The following is a 24,041-nucleotide window of genomic DNA, read 5'->3' as shown; positions in this document are numbered from 1 at the left end:
CTAAAAGTGGCAGAGACCTCAAAAGTAGCGCGGACCTCAGATTTTTAAGGATGTGACGTGTAGTTCAGATCCGTGAGGTCCGCGAGGGAGCCTGGGGCCTGAGCTGAGCTGCAGGGAAAGCGAAGGTGGACTAGTCAATGCGCGGACCTCGGATTTTTAAGGACATGCGGTTTTAGATCCGCGAGGTCCGCGTTTTAGCCCTTCCTGAAACTGATCTGTAATTCTCTGGTAAGAAAGAATCCAGAGAAGTTTTCTTCAAAGTAGGTCTTGCTACTTTTGATTTCCAATGCTTTGACAGATATCCTAAAGAGATTAAGGGAATGCGAAGATTGAGGAGTTTGTACAAGAACCATAGGACTATCAAGATGTACTTGTTTTATTAAGTTTTCTAAACTGCAAATAGTCAAAGGATTAAAGCTGTCCGGGTGGTTGACAAACATTGAGACAACTCTGCCCCAACTTTTATCAACATGCTATATAGTTCAGCATTTCTCCTTGAGGACTAAATAGTGATGGAAAAAGACATGAGGAAAGACTGAAAGCCCTGAAAATGTATACCCTAGAGCAGTGATCTCAAACTTGCGGCCCACCAGATACTATTTTGAGGCCTTTGGTATGTTTATCATAATCACAAAAGTAAAATAAAACAGTTTCTTGATCATTTGTCTCTTTAGCTATAAATTACAATATTATAGTAACATAGTAGATGACGGTAGATAAAGACCTGAATGGTCCATCCAGTCTGCCCAACCTGATTCAATTTAAATTTTTTAATTTTTTCTTCTTAGCTATTTCTGGGCAAGAATCCAAACCTTTACCCTGTACTGTGCTTGGGTGCCAACTGCCGAAATCTCTGTTAAGAATTACTCCAGCCCATCTACACCCTCCCAGCCATTGAAGCCCTCCCCAGCCCATCCGCCACCAAACGGCCATATACAGACACAGACTGTGCAAATCTGCCCAGTAGTGACCTTAGTTCAATATTTAATATTATTTTATGATTCTAAATCCTCTGTGTTCATCCCACGCTTCTTTGAACTCAGTCACAGTTTTCCTCTCCACCACCTCTCTCGGGAGCACATTCCAGGCATCCACTACCCTCTCCGTAAAGTAGAATTTCCTAACATTGCCCCTGAATCTATCACCCCTCAACCTCACATTATGTCCTCTGGTATTAGTGTTTTCCTTTCTCTGGAAAAGATTTTGTTCTACGTTAATACCCTTCAAGTATTTGAACGTCTGAATCATATCTCCCCATCTCTCCTTTCCTCTAGGGTATACATATTCAGGGCTTCCAGTCTCTCCTCATACGTCTTCTGGCGCAAGCCTCCTATCATTTTCGTCACCCTCCTCTGGACCGCCTCAGGTCTTCTTATGTCCTTCACCAGATACAGTCTCCAAAACTGAACACAATACTCCAAGTGGGGCTTTACCAATGACCTGTACAGGGGCATCAACACCTTCTTCCTTCTACTGACTACGCCTCTCTTTATACAGCCCAGCATCCTTCTGGCAGCAGCCACTGCTTTGTCACACTGTTTTTTCGCCTTTTAGATCTTCGGACACTATCACCCCAAGGTCCCTCTCCCCGTCCGTGCATATCAGCTTCTCTCCTCCCAGCATATACGGTTCCTTCCTATTATTAATCCCCAAATGCATTACTCTGCATTTCTTTGAATTGAATTTTAGTTGCCAGGCATTAGACCATTCCTTTAACTTTTGCAGATCCTTTTTCATATTTTCCACTCCCTCTTTGGTGTCTACTCTGTTACAAATCTTGGTATCATCTGCAAAAAGGCACACTTTTCCTTCTAACCCTTCAGCAATGTCACTCACAAACATATTGAACATGATTGGCCCCAGCACCGATCCCTGAGGGACTCCACCTTTCCTTCCTTCGAGCGACTTCCATTAACCACCTCCCTCTGGCGTCTGTCCGACAGCCAGTTTCTGACCCAGTTCACCACTTTGGGTCCTAACTTCAGCCCTTCAAGTTTGTTCAACAGCCTCCTATGAGGAACTGTATCAAAGGCTTTGCTGAAATCCAAGTAAATTACATCTAGCATATGTCCTCGATACAGCTCTCTGGTCACCCAATCAAAAAATTCAATCAGGTTCGTTTGGCACGATTTACCTTTTGTAAAGCCATGTTGCCTCGGATCCTGTAACCCATTAGATTCAAGGAAGTACACTATCCTTTCTTTCAGCAAAACTTCCATTATTTTACCAACAACTGAAGTGAGGCTCACTGGCCTGTAGTTTCCTACTTCATCCCTGTGACCACTTTTATGAATAGGGACCACATCCGCTCTCCTCCAATCCCCAGGAATCACTCCCGTCTCCAGAGATTTGTTGAACAAGTCTTTAATAGGACTCGCCAGAACCTCTCTGAGCTCCCTTAGTATCCTGGGATGGATCCCGTCTGGTCCCATCGCTTTGTCCACCTTCAGTTTTTCAAGTTGCTCATAAACACCCTCTTCCGTGAACAGCGCAGAATCTACTCCAGTTTCTCGTGTAACTTTGCTAGACAATTTCGATCCTTCTCCAGGATTTTCTTCTGTGAACACAGAACAGAAGTATTTGTTTAGCAAATTATTTGTTTAGCACTTATTATTATGACATAGCCAAAAGGAAAGATTTATAAACTATAAAGAGTTTTACCTCATGCAAAATTGTCATTTCTTTAATAAACTAAACTAAACTAAACCTCCGCGAACATAGAGGTCGGCACGGTTTACAGAGTTAGAATAGAAAGGAACTACAATGAAGGGTTATAGGAAAGGAACTAAGAGGCTAGAGAGGGACATGGGTACTAGAGAGCGGGAGGTGTTAGATTTTTGAAAAGAGACAAGTTTTCAGGTGTTTGCGGAAGGATTGGAGGGAGTTTGAATTTCTGAGCGGGGATGTGAGGTTGTTCCAGAGTTCTGTGATTCTAAAGGGGAGGAATGTTCCTAGTTTTCCTGCGCGGGATATACCTTTTGTAGAGGGGAATGATAGTTTCAGTTTTTGGGAGGGTCTGGTGGAGTTAGGGTTTGAGGAGTTCCAAAAGGGTGGGATAACGGGAGGAAGGATGCCATGTAGGATCTTGAAGGCTAAGCAGGCACATTTAAAGAGTACTCTGGAGTGTACTGGAAGCCAGTGAAGCTTGGGCAGGAGTGGGGAGACGTGGTCGAACTTGCCTTTTGTGAAAATAAGCTTAGCCGCGGCATTCTGAATTAACTGAAGTCTATAGAGGTTTTTCTTAGTTAGGCTTATATAGATGGAGTTGCAATAATCCAGTCTAGAGAGGATGGTGGATTGAACAAGGACGGCGAAGTGAGAATGATGAAAGCAGGATCTCGCTTTCCTCAGCATGTGAAGGCTAAAGAAGCATTTTTTTTTACCAAGGAGTTGAGGTGATCATTGAAGGAGAGAGAGGAGTCTATGATGATGCCCAGGACTTTGCTTGAAAACTCAAGCTGAAGAGTGGGGCCGGAAGATAATGGGATGGAGGTGGGTAAATGATCTAATATTGGGCCGAGCCAAAGTAATTTTGTTTTGGATTCATTCAGCTTCATTTGTACAGATTGGGCCCAGGATTGGAGGTTAATTATGCATGCGGCTATGTTCACAGCGAGGTTAGTGAGGTTCGAATTGGTCTCGAGGAGGAGGAGGATGTCGTCCGCATAGGGGGGATAGATGGAGGAGTTTCAGAGAGAACATGTAGATGTTGAAAAGGATAGGAGAGAGGAGTGAGCCTTGCGGGACTCCACATATCGACTTCCAGGGGGAAGATGAGGTACCGTTTGCGTTAACGGTGTAGGAGTGGAAGCGTAGGAATTTCGAGAACCAATCTAGGACTGTGGAGCTTATGCCTATTTCGGAGAGTTGGAAGATTAGGATATCGTGATGGACGACGTCGAAAGCTGTGGAGAGGTCGAACTGCAGAAGAACAGAGAATTTGTTGCGAGAATGGAGGTGTTGCACCTTAGAGATTAGTGAGGCCAATAGGGATTCGGTGCTGAAGTTGGGTCTGAAGCCGAATTGGTAGGGTAGGAGAATAGAGAACCTTTCTAGGTAGGATGAGAGTTGAGTGGATATGATAGATTCTAATATCTTGGTTAGGAGAGGGATATTTGCTATTGGACGGTAATTGGATGGTATGGAGGGGGTCAAGGTCGGTCTTTTTCAGTAGAGGGGTCAGTGCAATATGTCCCATTTCGGAGGAGAAAAGGCCCGATGTTAGGGCAGAGTTTATAAGTTTGGTGAGGGAAGCGATGGCCTGTGTAGAGATATTCTCGAATAGGTAGGAGGGGAAAGGATCCAAGGTACATTTGCAAGTTTTTAGTTTGAGGCAGAGTTTGGAGACTTGTGATTCGGAAACAAGCTCAAAGACGGTCCAGGATCTGTCGGCTGGAATGGGATTGGAGACAGGTAGGGTAGGATTGAGGTCAGTAGAGGCCAGGGAGTTGTAGGAGACTGTAGGCAGGAAGGAGCATCTTAGGGTGGTAACCTGCAAAGGGGTTGAGTTTGAGACCACTGCCCTGTAGGAAAGGAGGGACAGGGGAGATATGATTCAGACATTCAAATACTTGAAAGGTATTAACGTAGAACAAAATCTTTTCCAGAGAAAGGAAAATGATAAAACCAGAGGACGTAATCTGAGGTTGATGGGTGGTAGACTCGAGTAATATTAAGAAATTCTTCTTTACGGAGAAGGTGGTTGATGCCTGGAATGCACTCCCAAGGGAGGTGGTGGAGAGGAAAACTGTGACAAGAGTTCAAAAAAGCGTGGGGTGAACACAGATGATCTCTAATCATAAAATAATGGTATATATTGAAGAACTAAGGCCAGTACTGGGCAGAAGTGCTGCCCGATTCACAATTCAAATTGATTCACCGATTTGAATCAGGTGAATCGATTCAATTTTTTTAAAAATCAGCCTCCCTATTCAATGGCCAACCCTTTCCCCGTGCCTTCCTAAAGCAAGAGCTGCAGTGCTGCCTCTTGCTGGCCATCCGCTGCTGCTCCTGCTTGAGGGGGGAGGGTCGGTCAGAAAGGCCTCCCCCAGCTTGCCCGCTTTTACCTCCTTAAAGCTGCTGCCCACTCCCCCAGCTTGCCCGCTCTTGCCTCTCCCAGCTTTCCCACTCTTACCTCCTTAAGGCTAATAGGGCAGCCTGCAGTTTCGCTGGTGTTATAGCAATCCCTGCAGCTGCCCATGGTCCTCAGCAGCATGTTCTTTCTGCTACATCCTGCTACCTGTCCGATCGGATGCCCCCCCCCCCCCGACACTACCAACCGCCCCCCCCCCCCGACATTACCGATCTCCCTCCCACCCCGACACTACCGATTGCTGGCAGGAGGGTGTCCAATCCCTCCTGCCCGAAGACGCACCCGCCCCCCCCCCCCGGCGCTAACAAACCCCAAACCTCCAAACTAACCTGTTCTTCAGGCCAGACAGTTCTTGCCCGTCCAGCCTGAAAAAAAAATCTTGCCACTTACTAACTTTTTCTACAAAGTGCACAATCCGTTGATCTGCTGACATTGTGGAACACTCTTTATCCTACGTCCAGCTATTTCTCTAATGCAGGGGTGTCAAAGTCCCTCCTCGAGGGCCGCAATCCAGTCGGGTTTTCAGGATTTCCCCAATGAATATGCATGAGATCTATTAGCATACAATGAAAGTAGTGCATTCAAATAGATCTCATGCATATTTATTGGGGAAATCCTGAAAACCTGACTGGATTGCGGCCCTCAAGGAGGGACTTTGACACCCCTGCTCTAATGATTAGAAAAGTGTCTTGGATGGGAAATTACTACTTGAGATCCACTGCAAGTAAATAGTACCTAGTTTGTTCTTAATATGTCTCTAAGCTGACAGGGGGAATGCAGCCACACTGTTGGATGACATTATCCTGACCTTTGATGGAGAAACATCCAGTACAATACACCAAACACAAATGCAGGCCTCCCTATTTTCACTAGGGAAAGCACCAGGTTGCGTCGCATAACTGAAACAGTTTTTATCTGATGAGCTGTAACTTTATCAGGGCTATGTAACGTGACCTTTTATTTTCTTTCATTTCAGTATTGTCTCAAACCTTGACTAAAATGGGATTGCTGTCTTCATTTGCCTCCAGTGATGAATTTAGTACTGTCAGATTGCAGCATAGTACGGCCATCAGTAAACTACTTGAAGCAGCTAAAAATCAAATACACGTTGAGGTAAATTTTTATGTTGTGTTTTTCATATTTGTAAAGTATGTTCTTTAATTGTTTAGAGCCGGGGAGCCTAATTTCTGGGCTTCTGGCTCAGTCTGTCCCTGTCCACTTAGGGCTTATAAGCCTTGAACATTTATTTGCAACTTATACCAGAGTGATTGGCACGTTACCCTTGAGGACAAGGCCATTCTCTTCCCCCTCCCCCCCCCCCATACACAGTTTAACATTCAACCTCAGCATTCTTCATCAGTTTACCCTGAAGTGTGTAGGGATGGTTAGCACATATTAGGGTAGGCCTTGTGTCTCCAGATTAATGCTTTAAAACTGAGGATACAGAATCATGATGTAAAAATGAATTATTTTGTTCTGGAAGCAGGAAGCTTAAAGTCCTCATTACAGGAAGTTTCCTCTGAAGGGAGGGACTCCAGCGGAGAAGGATCCCCACAGTAGGCCTGTGTGATTTGGCAATGGGGTCTCTGAAGCTCCAGAAGTATGAATAACACAGTGGGGGGTGGAAGACGCTGCTTCTACGGGGAGAGGGGTCGCTGTTCAAAAGGGGTGGTGTGCTACTAGACTTGTAAGGGTGGGGGGTGGCTGATGCTGCTGGACCTGCAGGGGAGAGAGGGGAGAGTGAGTGCTGCTGCCATAAAGGGAGAAGGTGCTGTAGTGCTGCACATGTTGCTGTTGGAGAGGGGTTGCTGCTGCTGGACCTGGGAAGGGTTGTGCTGATACTTTTGGACCCGTGAGATAAGAGGAGCTGAAAACTGGATGGAGAAGAGGGTGCTGGGCCTGCAGGGCTGATGGTTGAGGGCTGGATCTGGAGGGAAGGAAGAGAAGGTGTTGGATCCGCAGAGGGCATTTTTATTTATTTATTCATTCATTTTTCTATACCATTCTCCCAGAAGAGCTCAAAACGGTTTAAATGAATTTATTCAGGTACATAAGCATTTTTCCCTGTCTATCCTGGCGGGCTCACATTCTATCTAATATACCTGGAACAATGGGGGGATTAAGTGACTTGCTCAGGGTCACAAGGAGCATCATGGGTTTGAACCCAAAACCCCAGGGTCCTGAGGCTGTAGCTTTAACCACAGTGTTGTGATAAAACCAATAAATACAAGGGTACAGTGTTATATGTCAAGCCAAAAAATTAAAAAAGAAAACTTATATTGTATATTAGTTTTGAGGGGTGCCATTCCTGCTTGTTTGCTGTGTGAAAGCGTTTGGAGAGAGCAATGCTGAGTAAACTTTACAGATAAAAGATTTTTTTCCTCTGAAGTAGCCCTGAGAGGGCGAAACAGAAGTGCTTTCTGTCGGGAATAGAAATAAGCATTCTAGACTAACGGATGAAGAAATTACCTGCTCTGAGAGAAGCGTTTTTCAAGATAAGTGTGCCAAAGCCTTCACATGCATGAATATGAAATTGATATAATCTTTTTGCTCGTGGCTGTAGCCATTGCAATTTGTTTTATGCAGAATTAACCCTTTGCTCATACATAGTGATGAATATGACAGAAATACATTTTTTAAATTAGTGTATGAAACAAAATGAAAGATTGACTGAATATATATGTATGGAGTTTTTTTCAGACCAGTGATGATACGGGTGGCTTAGGGTACTGTGTAGTTCCGGCTGCCCATGTATGAGGCTTGTTTTTCTCTGGGTTTTTTATTTATTTATTTATTATTTTTCTGTCTATTTTGATATTGATTTGGTATGAATGGGGTTTTTCTGTTAAACTAATATACAGTACATTTTTTTTTAAAATTTTTTGGCTTTAACCACTGTGTCACACTCTCCCCTGCACATTGACCAGTGGATAAGAGTGTTATTGAAATAACGACTAAAACGTTTATGCAGAAAACCATCTTTCTTTTTCTTTTTTATTATGAAGTTTTTCTTTTTGTGTTTAACTCCTCTATATTGTGGACTTTTATTACATGATGTATTGTTTGTTTCCTGTGTTGTATGATTATGATTTTTCCCTTATGTTACTTTTCCATTCATGTGGGTCTGTTTGATTGGATTGTTTTTTATATTCATAATTTTCAGATATAATAATAAAAAACTCTAATCTAATCAGGATTTCTTAATTGCACGTATCCAGTACATTTTCAAGGCGATTTACAAGACGAGGCCCATGCAGCATCATGGGGAGAAAGGTTACATCATGTTGTACATAAGAACATAAGAACATAAGAACTGCCATCTCCGGATCAGACCTTCGGTCCATCAAGTCCGGCGATCCGCACACGCGGAGGCCCTGCCAGGTGTACACCTGGCGTAATTTATAGTCCACCATATCTTTATATGCCTCTCTTAAGGAGATATGCATCTAGTTTGCTCTTGAAGCCTAGGACGGTCGATTCTGCAATAATCTCCTCTGGGAGGGCATTCCAGGCGTCAACCACCCTCTGAGTGAAGCAGAACTTCCTGATATTAGTCCTGAACTTGCCCCCCCTTAGCTTCATTACATGTCCTCTAGTCCGTGTCAAATTGGACAGTGTAAATAATCTTCTCTGCTCTATTTTGTCGATTCCTTTCAGTATTTTGAAGGTCTCGATCATATCCCCACGCAGTCTCCTTTTCTCAAGGGAGAACAATCCTAGTGTTATAAGTCTATCCTCATATTCCAGTCTCTCCATACCCTTCACCAGTTTTGTCGCTCGTCTCTGCACCCTAGTAGAAAGTTAAACTGTTACAATAGGGGGAAAAGTTATAACACATTATAGAGGAAGGTTACATTGTTGCAAGAGGGGAAGAGGACTGTTACATTGTCATGGAAAGAGGGCAGAATTACCGAGTTGAAAGGAATTTATCAAAATAGGTACGTTTTCAGTCTTTTTTCTTGAAGATGAGTTAGTTCAGTTCTGTTCTTATGGATGTTGGAAGGGCATTCCAGGTTCTTGAAGCAATGTATGTGAAAAGGGTGTTGAACATTCGCTTGTATTTCACTCCCTTGGATGAGGAGATGATCAGCTTGTGAGTGTTGTTGATCCTGGTTGAGGTGAAGAGGGAGTTGAAGAACAAGTGGATTGTCTGCACTGGTGAGTTGGTGTTTAATGTATGGTATAAACAAGATTCAGGAATTTATAGGCAGCTAGTGAAGCATAGTATGCAGAGACAGGGTGTATATTTTTTAAGCCGAATATCAGCCCGATTGCAGTGTTCTGAATCAATTGGAGATTGTACGTTTGGGAGGAGGTTGTGCTAGGAATAGCATTTGAACCAGAATTTCAAAGTGGTGGCTATAGAAGTAAGGTTTGATCAGTCTCAGTTGCTTTAGGCTGTAGAAAGTTTTTTTTTCCCTAGAAGTTGGATATTTGGGATTTGTGGGAAAGTGTGGAGTCGAGCAGGATTCCAAGCACTTTGGAGGTCTTCTCCACGTTTAGTGTCGCACCAGAGGGCAGGATTAGGCCCTTGGGTGCCGATTGTGTGGCATTGTGGAACCAAAGAAGCTTGGTTTAGGTGGTGTTTAGTTTTAGTTTGTTGGAGATTGCCCTGGGAGTAAATTATTTTCATGCCTTTGGAAACTTTATTGGAGACCTCATTAATGTTGTATAAAGTGGGATTAAGAGGAATATGTCGTCTGTATAGGATAGCAGACATTTGCCTTCGCTGAAGGTGAGGTTGCCCAGGGTGCTCATAAAAACGTTGAAGAGTACTGGTGAGAGTGAGGACCCTGAGGTACTCCACAGACTGCTTTCCAGCTTTGGGAGAAGGTGCCATCTTTCCATACACAGTGTTCTCTGTTTGTTAGGAATTCCTTGAACCAGTTTAGGACAGTTCAAATCAGACCTAACTCATTGAGTTTGTTCAGTAGGAGCTCATGATCGACAGAATTAAACGCAGGTGATATGTCGAACTGGAGGAGGATTGATTGATGCCTCTTGCTAAGCATCTGTTTGTTTTTGGTGGTTAGAGTGAGTAATAGTAGTTCTGTGCTTTGTTGGGGCCTGAAACCATACTGAAAGGGATATAGGCAGGAGAATTTGTCTAGGTAGGCTGTGAGTTTTGTACAAACCAGTGTTTTTCAAGAAGTATGGTGAGTAAAGGTATTCTAGCTATGGGTCTGAAATTGGAGAATGAGGATAGGTCAGCCTCTTGACTATTTTGGATGGGTTTGAGAGCAATGTGACCCATTTGGGTGGGCAGCTGGCCCATTTCGTAAGAGGTTGTTAGTCAGTGAGGTCAGCCAGTGAGTGAGTACATTAGGGATATGGGAGTATAAGAGTGATGGACATTTTGTCTACTGTGCTGCTTTTGGTAGAAAGTTTGTTTATTTGGGGGAGCACTTCATCTGGAGTGAGTGGTTCGAAGATGCTCCAGATTTGGTCTATTATGCAGTGATCCATGCCAGTGGAGTCAGATTGGATCTTTGAGTGTATAGTATTTAATATTTTGCTGATTATGCTCTTAATTTGTCTTGGAAGTAGTAGTAGTCTCTTGGGCATTGGTTTGAGTGTTGGTGGCTGCTAAACCTTGTCTTGGGGGGTAGTAGTTGCTTGCATTAGTTGGAACAGTTTCTTGATGTTGAAAGTATGGGTTGTCTGTTTCTGAGGCAAAGTAGGACTTCTTGGCTTCGGCTACATGGTATTTGGGGTGCCCCAGAAAAAGTTAGGAAACCCCTGTTTTAAAATATTGCCAAGGCAATATTCATAGTCTAGGTTTGGAAAGTTCTACTTTTGGGTCAGAAATACATAAATAATCAGATTTTAAATGTACCTAGTGTTACTAAGTAGTGTTAATGGGGGATTTTAGTTCTTCTTTTCAGCCAGTTTCTCACTTGGCTGCCCAGTGGATTTATTAACCGCCTTTTCATGAAAGTATTTTCTTTTCCCTTAACTTCCAGGCTGCAGCATCTTTTCTCTACCTTCATATGCTGGTAGGAAGAGAATACAATCCAACTGTCAACTGACTTTTCCCAGTGACATCACAGGTGTAAGGGATAGCACTATGTGAAAAGCTCCAGTATTTTCTCTACATCTAGCACAGGGATCTCAAAGTCCCTCCTTGAGGGCCGCAGTCCAGTCGGGTTTTCAGGATTTCCCCAATAGATCTCATGCATATTCATTGGGTAAATCCTGAAAACCCGACTGGATTGCGGCCCTCAAGGAGAGACTTTGAGACCCCTAGCAGATGGTAGGTTTTGAGGCTAGTGCACCTGGTTCCCAGCTATACAGGCTAGGGCCAGTTGGATGTTAATGACCAACAATTGGGTCTCATCTGGGGCACTCACTGCTTGGGCAGAGTGGCATAGGGGTATTGGTCTCTCCTGGTGACATCTTGGTTCATGTTCTTCCTGGAGACTCAATCAGTTCAATTAGCCCTGGTGGTGTCTCAGTTCCAAATTATAGCAGACGGTTCATAGTCTAAAGGGTGCGAGGACAAAGGCGCACAGACAACTGAGCGCAGGACTTCATCGCGCCGAAGAAAAACCATATTTTAAAGGGCTCCAACGGGGGGGGGGGTTGGCGGGGAACCCCCTCACTTTACTTAATAGAGATCACGCTGGGGTTGTGGTGGGTTTGGGGGGTTGTAACCCCCCTCATTATACTGGAAACTTAACTTTTTCCCTGTTTTTTAGGGAAAAAGTTAAGTTTTCAGTATAATGTGGGGGGTTACACCCCCACACCCCCCAACATGGCAACGTGAGGCAGCGCGATCCCTATTAAGTAGAGTGGGGGGGGTCCCCCCAACTGCCCCCATCAGAGCCCTTTAAAATACGGGTTTTCTTCGGCGCAATTAAGCCCTGCGCTCAGTTGTCCGCACTCGGTTGTCGGCGCGCTTTTGACCAGTCACTATAGCAGACAGTGCGAGAGTAGTGGCTTATATTAACAAGCAGGGAAGCACCAGGAATTAGGCAGTGGTCCTGGAAGCAGTAGCTTTTGCCATCAGGCAGGGTGAACCTCCTGATGTTGGCAAAGACAATATTCAGGTGCATGTATAAATCACTTTGTCCTGTATGTCTGTCATATTTAGATTGTAAGCTCTTTGAGCAGGGACCGTCTCTTGCATGTTTGTTGTACAGTGTTGAGTGTCTGGTAGTGCTTTAAAAATAATAAATAGTACTAGCTACCTGTCCTGTCGGGTGGTGACTTGGGTCTTTGTTCCATTCTTTTGTGAAACATTACAGATCAGATGTGCTAGACCAGGGGTAGGGAACACCGGTCCTTGAGAGCCGTATTCCAGTCGGGTTTTCAGGATTTCCCCAGTGAATATGCATTGAAAGCAGTGCATACAAATAGATCTCATGCATATTCATTGGGGAAATCCTGAAAACCTGACTGGAATACGGCTCTCAAGGACCGGCGTTCCCTACCCCTGTGCTAGACAGTGAGTTTCTACTTAGGTACATCCCAGTAGTCAAAATAGTGCAGTCTGGACACTATAAAGGTGTAACTTAATTTCATCTTCCTTAATTTCATTTCCTCTGGTCGAGCTGCACTATCCCAAGACCCTCCCTTAGAAGACTTTGGTTTAAAGGACTCAGAAGGATCCTGGTCTTCTCTAGTGATGTTAAAATATATTGTCAGGGTTTGTTTTTTTTTTGTAATTATTGCTGCAATGGTTTGATGGAGCCCTGGATATGATATACGTATAGTACTTTCTGCTGTTTTGGAAGAGGCATACTGGAGTTTTCCACAGAACACCAGTCTCTATACTGGTGATGTCACTGGGGAAAGTCAGTTTTCTCTACCTCCATCTGCTGGTAGGATAGGGATACAACCCAGCAGTCAGGATGCTGCAGCCAGACTAAAAGAAAGGAAATTAGCAGGCTTGATTAAATTTCATCTTCTTTTCTGTAGAAATTAAGAATTTAAGCAATTAAACAAAATCAATTGGAAAGTCCATTCTTGTTACTTTTACTGTATCTCCATAATTAGATGTGCAGTAAAGTGTTTTAATGTATGACGGTATTTTTCTCATGGATTAGTTAGATATGGCTCCTCTGTAATGCATTGAGTGTAGTAGTCTTTTAAGGAACCAGACATGAAGCTATTGGACTTGATGAAGAGCTTGTAAATGGGTATCAGGATTGACATATTTGTAAATGGATTTTATCTTTAACATCCATTTAAAGCACTTAACTTTGATTTTTGTTGTCAGTTTGAGTTTTTCTCTATTTCTCTTTTTATGGTTAATTAAGCAATGAAAGAACAATTTTGTTGAGTAAAGATATTGACAAATCTGTTTTGTTTTATAGGAGCTCACGAATGGGAAACTTTACACAGAACTAAGCAAGTATGAATATTTAATGTTTTCAGCTAAGTGTATTAATCAGGATTATATGACATACCTATTGTCCTTTGTTTCTTGTTGTGCTGCCACATAAATTCTGTTTCACATCGCTATAGAAATAAGTTACTATACAAGTTGGAGGTTTCTATTTTTTTAAATTGAACTATAACTTAGAGGCCCTCTTACTGATGTGTGGGTTGTTTTTTTTTGCATTTACTACACTTTAACAGTAAAATGAATGCATGGAAAGTTGTGTAGTAACTGTTGGAGGCATGCCATGCATATCTCCTTCAGTGACCAAACAGAAAAATTCCTTATGTTGCATTTTGATTTTTCACAGTTAGCATAGGTGCAATTAACTCTTTGTGATAGTCCAGTCTGGGTTTTCCTGGACTCTGTGCACGCTCAAATGCAAATAGCATAAACACTCGTGTAAAGTATAAGCAAAGGCTTTTGTTTATTCTGAGCCTGTTCCTTCACAGGCTCAGGGGAAGCAGTTTCTCCATTCAAATAAGAGTTAGGATAAAAATGTACAAAATAAACCAACCTTGTACTGTAACTATGGCATATTGTAACCTGTTAACTATATATTATGTATGTTAACCTGTAACCCGTCCTGAGCTCTTTGGGGAGGACAGGATAGAAAACAAATTAAATAAATAAATAGTCCCATGAAGATATTCCACAGTCCTCAGTATAATAAGTTGGGCTTACCTTAGCCAACACCTTGAACATCCAAGTCTAAAATCCATATAGCAGGCTTCTCGCCCTGCCAGTCTCTCTCTCTGGAAACCTCTGTCAGCCGTCACCTTGGCACTCTTGGACACTTTCTCTTCTCTTCCAGAGCTCTCTTCCAGCCCACAACTAGAAAAGGTTTCCCTGTGGAGGTCTTGTCCTTGAGACCTCTCTCCCATGGGCTAAAGCATATATTAAGCTTCCTAGCTAAACCATATATACTCCTAGCTAAAGCATATATTCAGGATCACCTTTGTGACTCAGCAGGGTTGCACAGACAAATTACTTTGAAATATTCAGAGCAGAAATCAAATCACAAGAATTTAGACCATATATACTACAACATAGACTGAAACCACTCACTCACCATTTACAGATTATACACCATTATCTCCATGCAGGTCTAAAATGGCTGCGGCGTCTTAGATCTCCCTCTTTATACACACTCTCACATTTCACCAATCAGAGTCTTATCCACAAAGCCCACACACATTCATAGCAACGTCATCCACTCAAGTTCTGCATTCAAACTGAAGGGAATAACGGTATTTAATTTGAAAATCCATCTCTGTTCTCTAAAGTTAAGAAATCTCTCCAGGTTACCACCCTCCCATCCAACTTTAATATTATCAAAAACTTGCCATCTCAGAGCCTCTACACAATGCTGATATTTTCCACCCCTGACCCGCCCAAGCTCTGCCCCTGACCCCACCCTCATAATAATAGTACTAATTGTAATGCAATTTCTTCCATTCATTTTTCATATACACACAATATAATCTTATTAATATATAATGCATAATGGTAACCACAAAATTTTAAAAAACACAAAGCACACTGATGGTCAGTCTAGAAGAGGTGTACAGGCAGATTGACAGGCTTAAAAACGACAAATCCCCTGGACCGGATGGCATCCATTCGAGGGTAATCAAGGAATTGAAAGGGGTTATAGCTGAACTGCTTCAACTAATAACCAATCTGTCAATCAAATCGGGAAGGATTCTGGAAGACTGGAAAGTGGTGAATGTTACACCGATTTTCAAGAAAGGTTTGAGGGGAGATCTGGGAAGCTATAGGCCGGTGAGTCTGACCTTGGTACCAGGAAAGATGGTAGAGGCGCTGATAAAGGACCACATCGTTGACCACCTTGATGGACACAATCTGATGAGGACCAGCCAGCATGGCTTCAGCAAAAGAAGATCTTGCTTGACAAATTTGCTGCACTTCTTTGAGAGAGTTAACAGGCAGATAGACAAAGGTGACCCAGTCAACATTATATATCTGGATTTTTAGAAGGCGTTTGACAAGGTCGAAAAATTGCAAGAGTAAATGGACAATACTCGGACTGGAAAAGCGTCACCAGTGGAGTGCCGCAGGGTTTGGTACTTGGGCCTATGTTCTTCAACATATTTATTGTCAAATATATTTTATTGAGCTTAGCAAGGGATGATACAGAAGTACAAGGCAGCACAAAAAATAAGCTCACTTTACAACAGCACAAAACCCAACATAATACAACTACCCCCACTGCCAAACCCCCACAGACCCCACGTGTTCCCCAACAATGAACAGCAAAAGGAACAAGCAAATAAACAAAGAATAAACCACCGCCCAAGAATATGGTACATGTAGAAGGAACACAACTTTCCACCCCACCAACCCTCCCCAACCCACCCCAATCCCCAGTCCTCCTTCAAGCCCGCCTAAATGAACCAATCAAATAAAAAGGCAAGTACATGCAAATCAGACAACAGGTGTAAAAGGTAGTCCAAGTCAACAGTTCAGGAGGCGGCTACTTGCCACCGGAGTCATAGTGTTCCAAAAAGGCTCCCAGGTATGTTGAAAAATCCGGCCAGGCAGGGAAGAAAAGTCGTGCACATCCCTGCGTTCCCACATCAATAGTGTAATCAGGCAGCAGCGCCAGAGGGAAAAGTCAGGTCTCTCCGCTTCCAGCCACTTAAGCAAGCTACACTTGAGGGCTATCACCACAGTCCACAGAAGAAATGCCGCAGTCCCCGGTCTTCGAGGGGCAAAGTGAATAGGGACACCAAAAAGAAACAAAGGGGAACTTTGGAGAACAACATTCCAAATACTTTCTACAAAAAGAAAAAGAGCTTCCCAAAAGGACTGAATAATAGGACAAGTCTAGAACATATGTCCCAAGCCAGCATCAGGAGCATCATAGTGAGGACAGGCAGAAAAGGCTGAAAACCCCGTGAGGTGAGCTCTTTTAGGTGAAATATACAAGCACAAAACCAATTTATAGTGTTGTTCCCAAAAGGTAGCATATTTGCGATAAGCAGGCAATTTACGTACAGCACAAAGGATAACATCATCAGGTAATGTTACAGAAAGCCCAAGCATCCCTCAATCTGATATGGTCAATCAGGGGGGATTCATCCTTCAAATGTCTATGGTGAAATTTAAGAGGAACAGGAAGCTGAGATCCAAGAGTAAAAGCCGTGGATAAAAGCTCCTGACAAGAGGCTGTCAAATGGCCGGGAGGCAGAGAAGTGATATAGTGTTGAATTTGCATGTAAGCAAAGCCATCAGCTTGAGGGAGGCCAAATTCTTGACATAACGCAGCAAAAGACTTAATTTTCCCTTCATCGTCCACCAATTGGATTCCCCCCGCTTCCCAACGTCTTCAACATATTTATAAATGACCTGGAAATTGGAACGACGAGCGAAGTGATTAAATTTGCAGATAATACGAAGTTATTCAGAGTAGTGAAGACGCAGGAGGATTGCAAAGACCTGCAACAGGGCATAAACACGCTCGAGAAATGGGCCGCGTCATGGCAAATGAAGTTTGAAGTGGATAAGTGTAAGGTGATGCATGTCGGTAACAAAAACTTGTACCCGAATACAGGATGTCTGGTGCAGTACTTGGAGACACCCCCCAGGAAAGAGACTTGGGAGTACTGGTTGACAAGTCGATGAAGCCGTCCGCGCAATGTGCAGAGGCGATGGCAAAAAGAGTGAACAAAATGCTTGAAATGATTAAGAAAGGGATCACGAACAGATCGGAGAAGGTTATCATGCCACTGTACCGGGCCATGGTGCAACCCCACCTGGAATACTGCGTCCAGCACTGGTCGCCGTACTTGAAGAAAGATACGGTACTACTCGAAAGGGTCCAGGGAAGAGTGACAGCGAGAGATTATAGAAACTGGGCCTCATCTCCCTTGAAAAGAAGAGACTGAGAGGGGATATGATTGAAACATTCAAGATACTGAAGGGAATAGACTTAGTAGATAAAGACAGGTTGTTCACCCTCTCCAAGGTAGGGAGAACGAGAGGGCACTCTCTAAAGTTAAAAAGGGATAGATTCCGTACAAACGTTGTAGGGGAAAACACCCTCCAGGGATTCAAGACAAAGTTAGACAAGTTCCTGCTAGACCAGAATGTACACAGGTAAGGCTAGACTCAGTTAGGGCTCAGGTCCTTGACCTAGGGGCCGCTGCAGGAGCAGACTGCTGGACACGATGGACCGCTGATCTGACCCAGCAGCCGCAATTCTTATGTTCTTATCTTTTATATTTGGGGGTTTTCAGAGGTCCTGGCAGATGACAATTTTAGAGTTATCTAGCTATTCGCTATCTCCCTCTTCTACGAAACCACACTAGCATTTTCTAGTGCAGAGAGCCACGCTGAATGGCCCGCGCGGCTCTCATTGCTCATAGGAACTCGATGAACGTCGGGAGCAGCGCAGGCCATTCTGGTTCGCGCATGCACATGCTTTATTCTTTGGGAATAAGGATATAGAAGCATTTGTTCTCAGGAGATGTTTTGTTTGTGAAGTTTATTAGAGTACCTAGGATTACTTCTGTTCTGATAAATGATATATGGTACCAATGTACATTTTGTTTACATAGTCAATTTTGGATGCATTTTTTTGAGTTTTGTTTGTTTTTTGCTAGGAAAAGGATGGTGTTCTTGGAAGCTCATACCTCCCGCTACTTAAGTGAATTTGAAGAAATTGCACAGCTTGGTAAAGGTGGATATGGGAAAGTATATAAGGTAATCTTTTTATAAATTTCAAATTTTTTAACAATTAGATTTATTAAAGCAATTATTAATGTCAGACAATAGTCTATGTGTAAATATTTCCACTTACTTTGTGTAATTGATATCGGAGAAAGAATATGATTCTCCTTCTTTGATGCACGTAGCTCCATAGAAGTGAATTATCTGGTGGATTCACTATACCCAAAGTCCTTGGTTCTAAAATAGCCTGTGAATGTTTTATCCATTACATAATTGTAGTAAATATCCCTACTGATCAGTCCAAACACTTGTTTGGGCATGTATATGTTATTCCCAGATTTATGTATTTTGATTTTATATATTTGAAATGCCATCACTAATAAGGTTTCATGTGCTGAGAACTATTAAATTGATCCATTTGGCTTTCCCCCCTTAAGTAAGCCTCTTTTGTGGGGCATTACACAAGGGAAAGTTATATCTGAGTCTGTTCTTCAATAATAAATGATTTGGTTTTAAATTAGCTCTACCTTCTTTTTAACAGTTTGTGATATTAGTAAAACTGCTAGTACAGTGTAGAGGGTATTGACAGTAAACCCATGCTGTCTGTGGCAGGGTCCATTTTATTCCTATGGCCCCTGTGGTGGATAATATGCATTAATGCCATAAGCATTTACTAAAATAAATGAGCCCTTTTGTGTTTTACATATTCTCCTTGTATTTTTAGGTCAGGAACAAACTGGATGGCCAGCTCTATGCTATTAAAAGAATTTTGATTAAGAAGGCAACAAAAAAGGATTGCATAAAGGTACAGTACATGGTTGTTGGGAGGCTTTGGGGCTTATAAGTTCACTGACAAAACTATGATCCTTTCTTAATGTTCATATTGTTTGGAAGGAGGCTGTCTTCATCAGTTCCTCAATAGTGGCAACTACCAGCCAAGCTTGGGATGGACATACACTTAGTTCTAAAATTAATAGTGGTTTGTTGACTGTCTAAATTGTTATGACTAAGTTAGAAGAAAGAAGATTTAAAATGGGATAGTTGAGAGTGAAAATTGGTCCCTGTTTAAACGGAGAGCCCAAAGCAGATGCAGGAATATTAGTAAAAAGGAAAAATGTGTTTTTGGAAATTTAGAAAAAAAGGAGAAACATGTAATTTATATACAATTTGGAACAGGGGGTATATCTCACCTAAATGGGGCTCTTCTAGTGATAGGTACACCAATCGCCCATTATACTGCTAAATAAGATTAAGATCTGGGATAAACTTATGAACATAAGTCTAATAAATAAATTGAGTCCCCTAGGGATGGGCCCCAAAATGACGGGCTGGATCAAGAACTGTTTGAGTGGAAGACGACAGAAGGTAGTGGTTAATGGAAATCGCTCTGAGGAAAGGGATGTTACCAGTGGTGTGCCTCAAGGTTCTGTTCTTGGGCCTGTTCTTTTTCACATTTTTATAAGTGATATTGCTGAAGGGCTTTCAGGTAAGATTTGCCTCTTTGCAGATGATACCAAAATCTGCAATAGAGTAGACACCCCGAATAGTGTGAATAACATGAAGAAAGACCTAGTGAAGCTTGAAGAATGGTTTGAAATTTGGCAGCTAAAATTTAATGCTAAGAAATGCAAGGTCATGCATTTGACTGCAAAACCCCAAAAGAACGGTACAGTTTAGGGGGTGAAGAACTTAATGTACATGACAGAAGAGCAGGTCTTGGGTGTGATTGTATGTGATGATCTTAAGGTAGCCAAACAGGTTGAAAAGGTGACGGCGAAAGCTAGAATGATTGGGTGTATAGGAAGAGGTATGGCCAGTAGGAAAAAGGAGGTATTGATGCCTCTGTATAAGACTCTGGTGAGACCTCATTTATAATATTGTGTACAGTTCTGGAGACCACACCTTTAAAAAGATATAAAAAGGATGAAGTCCAGAGGAAGGCTATTAAAATGGTGCATGGTCTTCGTCATAAGGCATAAGAGGAAAGAATTAAAGATCTCAATATTCTTTAGCACTCTCCAGACCAGTAGAGGTTAATCTTTACGAATGGGTATATATCCAATCATGACCAGCAGGTGGAGACTGAAAACAAAACTGTGGGACAGTATATAATATACTCCCTTCTCTATTTACATCAGTCTTCTTTCAGTCTCCAGCAGGTGTTGAGTGATCTGTACCCATCTCCCTTGGTAGGGCTGTTGGAATTTGTTTAGGGGGTTTCTAGTCCCTGTTTTTGGCCGGACGGAGCTTGGGCGGGCCCTGTTTGGGGGTCCGTCCGACCTCGGGGGTGTCAAACCCGGTGGGTCTCGAGCGGGGTACCTCCCCCCACTTCCTCCACCTCCCCACATTTTTTTAGAGGAGCCTCAGCAGTAAGCCTTGCCCCCTAAATCAAGCAAGGCATATTGCTTCGAGAGCCTGTGGAGTCTGTTCTGTAAAAAAAAAAAAATCCTGAGGTAGTGCCGGTCTGCAGGGTTGCTTCCCTGTCAGTTTAATGTTTTTTACTGTATTTTTTCTTCTAACCGGCATTTTGTTTCTAGCTAGATCGCATATGGAGCAATTATGCCCTTCTCCGGGGGAGTGGGACACAATTAGGTCCAGCCGCGAGGCACTCGCGGCCGGACTGAAATTGGTAGTTTGGCCCGGGGAGCTCCGTCGGCAGCGGCTGCAGGCGCCCAGAGCTCCCCGCCAATGGTGCCTCGCGAGTCGGCTGGGAGCAGGGGGGAAGCCCGGTCTTCCCCAACCGCCCACGGAGGGAATCCCCGAAGGATTCCCTCTCAGCTGATTTTTTGACAGCTGATGCCGACTTGCCTGTTTTAGCGGCTGGGACTGTTCAGCCTTCTCAGCCGCTACAGGCCATGGAGGGAGCATTTTTGGCGGGAACTTCGCCATTTTCTCTGTCTGGCCCCTCCATTTTGTCTGCAACCTCAAGTGACCTTCCCCCTGTATTGCAAACACAGGGGCAGGTTTCAGCAGGGACCCCTGCTGGGGCAGGGAGTCCCTGGGGACCTCCAGGGGTTTTTTGTCCCCAATTTAATTTCTTTCTTTGTGCAGACAATTGGGGGTCCCACGTGCACCTGGGGGGTTTCGGGGGTGGTTTCCCTCCGCGCCCCCTATGGCTTTGCCTCCCTCTTTTCGTTTGGCGTCCCCTCTTCCTCCTCCCTCATCCAAGCGCCCGCGGGGGGGCTTGGATTGCGAATTGGTGGTCGGAGGAGCGTGTTGGCATGGTTGAGGACCTGGCTGCTTTGGCGAGCTTCCAGGATCCTCTAGAGGGGACGCCCGCTGGCAGCGGGGCGGCGGGTTTCCCGTCTTCCAGAGCAGATGCGTCTGTGGTGCACTTTTTATTCAGAGGGATGAGCTTTTAGACCTGATGTAGCAGGTCTCCTTGGTGCTGCATTTTTGAAGTTGCGCCACCGGAGACCCTGTGTATGGGGGCCCCTTTGCTTCAGGGGGTCTGTCCTGTTTCCCGCTCTTTTCCTGTGCGTCAGGATTTTCGGGATTTTGTGTTGGCGCAGTGGCCTACGGGTGCCATTTCGTTTGGTGTGCGCCTTGGCTCATGGGTATCCCATCCCGGAGGGGGATAGGGCTACCTTAATTTCGCCAATGGGGGACGCAGTGGTCTCGGCACTTCCTAAGCGGCATACCGTGCCTGTTATGGACGGTTCTGCTCTTAGGGTCTCTGAGGAGCGTACGTTAGAGACACTTCTTAAGTATAACTTTGATGTCTCTGCCTTAGGGGTCCAGGCGGCTATTTGTGTAGGGCTGGTGGCTCGCACCGTGTTTCGGTGGTCTGAGCATGTCCTGGATCGTGAGTCTGATGACTGGTCCTTAGTGGATCAGGAGGTGGTGAAGTTTGAGATGACTGCCTCGTTCCTCTCGGTTGTTCTTTGTGACTTGGTGCTGCTAAGTCTGGGACTTTTGGTGGCCGCACGCTGTACCTTGTGGCTTTGCGCTTGGTCGGCGGTTGCCGCGTCCAAAACTGAACTTCCCAAAATTTCCCTTTCGGGGGTTGTTTTTTGTTTAGAGAGGACTTAGATCCGGTGGTTCAGACTCTGACGGACTCTGAGGTGCCCCGTCTGCCTGAGGACCGTGCCCGCCCGGCATCTCGGGTTGGCATTGCCCGGGGGCGTCTGCGGGAATTTCGCAAGTTTCGCCTGGGGCATGGGACTGCTTCTTTCCAGGCTTCCGGTTTTTCCCCGGGGTTGGTTGGCTTAGCGCATGCAGTCTTTTCAGGGGGCCCGTCGGGGGGCTGGGAGTTCCCCCCCAGTTCCCCTGCTGCCCGTCCTGCGCAATGTCTCTTTGCCGGCGCCCCCTTTGGTTCCCGTGGGTGCCCGGCTTCGCAACTTGTTTACCAAGTAGGCCAAGATCACGTCTGATCAGTGGGTCCTGGTGGTGGTGCGGGACGGTTATGTACTTGAATTTTGCCCGCTCTCTGCCGGATCATATCTAGCCTCTCCATGTCAGGTGGCATGGGAGACGCTAGCCTTTCGCCAGACCCTTCAGCGCTTGCTAGATCTCAAAGCAGTTGTCCAGTGTCCCCTCAGGAGTGCGGTATTGGCTGGTACGCCATTTCCTTTATGGGGCCCTAAAGGGAGGGGACCTTTCGGCCCATCCTTGGTTTAAACTGAGGTCAACAGGACTCTCAGAATTCCCTTTTATTCGCATGGACACACTGCAGTCTGTCCTTCTGGCGGTTCAGCCGGGGGAGTTCCTGACTTTTCTCGCTCTGGCCTACTTGCCTGTTTCCATTCGGGCCTCTCCTCAGCTCTTTCTTTGCTTTGCTATATTGGGTCTGCACTATCAGTTCTGTGTGCTTCCCTTGGGCCTGGCCATGACTCCCCGGACGTTCGCCAAGTTGATGGTGGTCGTCACGGCGGCATTGCAGTCAGAGGGCATTCTGGTGCTCCCCTTCTAGGATGACTGGTTGTTTCGGGCGAAGTCGTTGCAGGAGAGCGCCCGAGTTACGGCTCGGGTGGTTGAGTTTCTTCGGTCACTGGGCTGGGTGGTCAACCTTTCCAAGAGTCGGTTGGTCCCCGCTCAGCATCTGGAGTACCTTGGGGTTCTGTTCGACACCTCCTTGGGGAAGGTCTTCCTTCCAGAGGCCCGGGTAAGCAAATTGCAATCTCAGATTCGCCTTCTTTTGGCGTCCCGGTGTCCTCAGGCGCAGGATTTCCTCCAAGTCTTGGGGTTGATGGCAGCGTTCCTGGATGTTGTGAGGTGGGCGCGGGCCCACATGTGTCTCTTCAGTATGCTCTGCTCTGTAGATGGTCACCCCAGAGGCTCAGTTTGGAGGTCCCTGTCCCTCTGCGAGGCTTGGCGCGCTGCAGTCTTCTTTGGTTGCTCCAGACCTCTCATCTGGTCCAGAGGATGAGTCTGGATCTATCGCAGTGGACGGTGCTTCTCACGGATGCCAGTCTCCTCGGATGGGGGGGCTCAGTGTCTAGGTCACTCAGCTCAGGGCACCTGGTCCATGGAGGAGGCGTCCTGGTCGATCAACATGTTGGAGACCAGAGCCGTCCCTCTGGCGCTGTTAGCCTTCCACTCCCTCTTGATGGGCAAGTCGGTCAGAGTCCGGTCTGACAATGCCACAGCGGTGGCTTATGTCAATCGTTGAGGCACCAAGAGCGCTCAGGTGGCGGAGGAGGCGGCTCGGCTCATGCTTTGGGGCGGAGTCACGCCTTCTGGACCTCTCGGCCTCTCACATGGCCGGGGTGGAGAATGTTCAGGCGAACTTCCTCAGTCACATCTTAGATAGCAGAGAGTGGTGTCTCAGCCCTGTGGCTCTTCAGTTGATAATGCAGGCTTGGGGTCAGTCCCTGATGGACCTGACGGCCACGAGTGGCAATGCCGAGGTGTTCCGCTTCTTCAGTCGTC

General features: G+C 44.9%; 1 protein-coding gene across 3 annotated transcripts in view; it reads left to right on the top strand.

Moving 5' to 3' along the window:
• Positions 1-24,041, top strand: part of EIF2AK1 (eukaryotic translation initiation factor 2 alpha kinase 1) — a 92,534-nt gene that overhangs the window by 15,358 nt on the left and 53,135 nt on the right. For all 3 annotated transcript variants that reach the window (XM_033962772.1, XM_033962771.1, XM_033962770.1), the window contains exons 3-6: positions 6,069-6,205; positions 13,411-13,448; positions 18,104-18,203; positions 18,895-18,975. In XM_033962772.1, coding sequence (XP_033818663.1) covers positions 6,069-6,205; positions 13,411-13,448; positions 18,104-18,203; positions 18,895-18,975 — 356 coding nt within the window. The remainder of the gene's footprint in view (positions 1-6,068; positions 6,206-13,410; positions 13,449-18,103; positions 18,204-18,894; positions 18,976-24,041) is intronic.

Source organism: Geotrypetes seraphini, chromosome 11 (assembly GCF_902459505.1).
Source record: "Geotrypetes seraphini chromosome 11, aGeoSer1.1, whole genome shotgun sequence".
NCBI classification, from domain to species: domain Eukaryota; kingdom Metazoa; phylum Chordata; class Amphibia; order Gymnophiona; family Dermophiidae; genus Geotrypetes; species Geotrypetes seraphini.
This window is presented reverse-complemented; position numbering and strand designations above follow the sequence as displayed.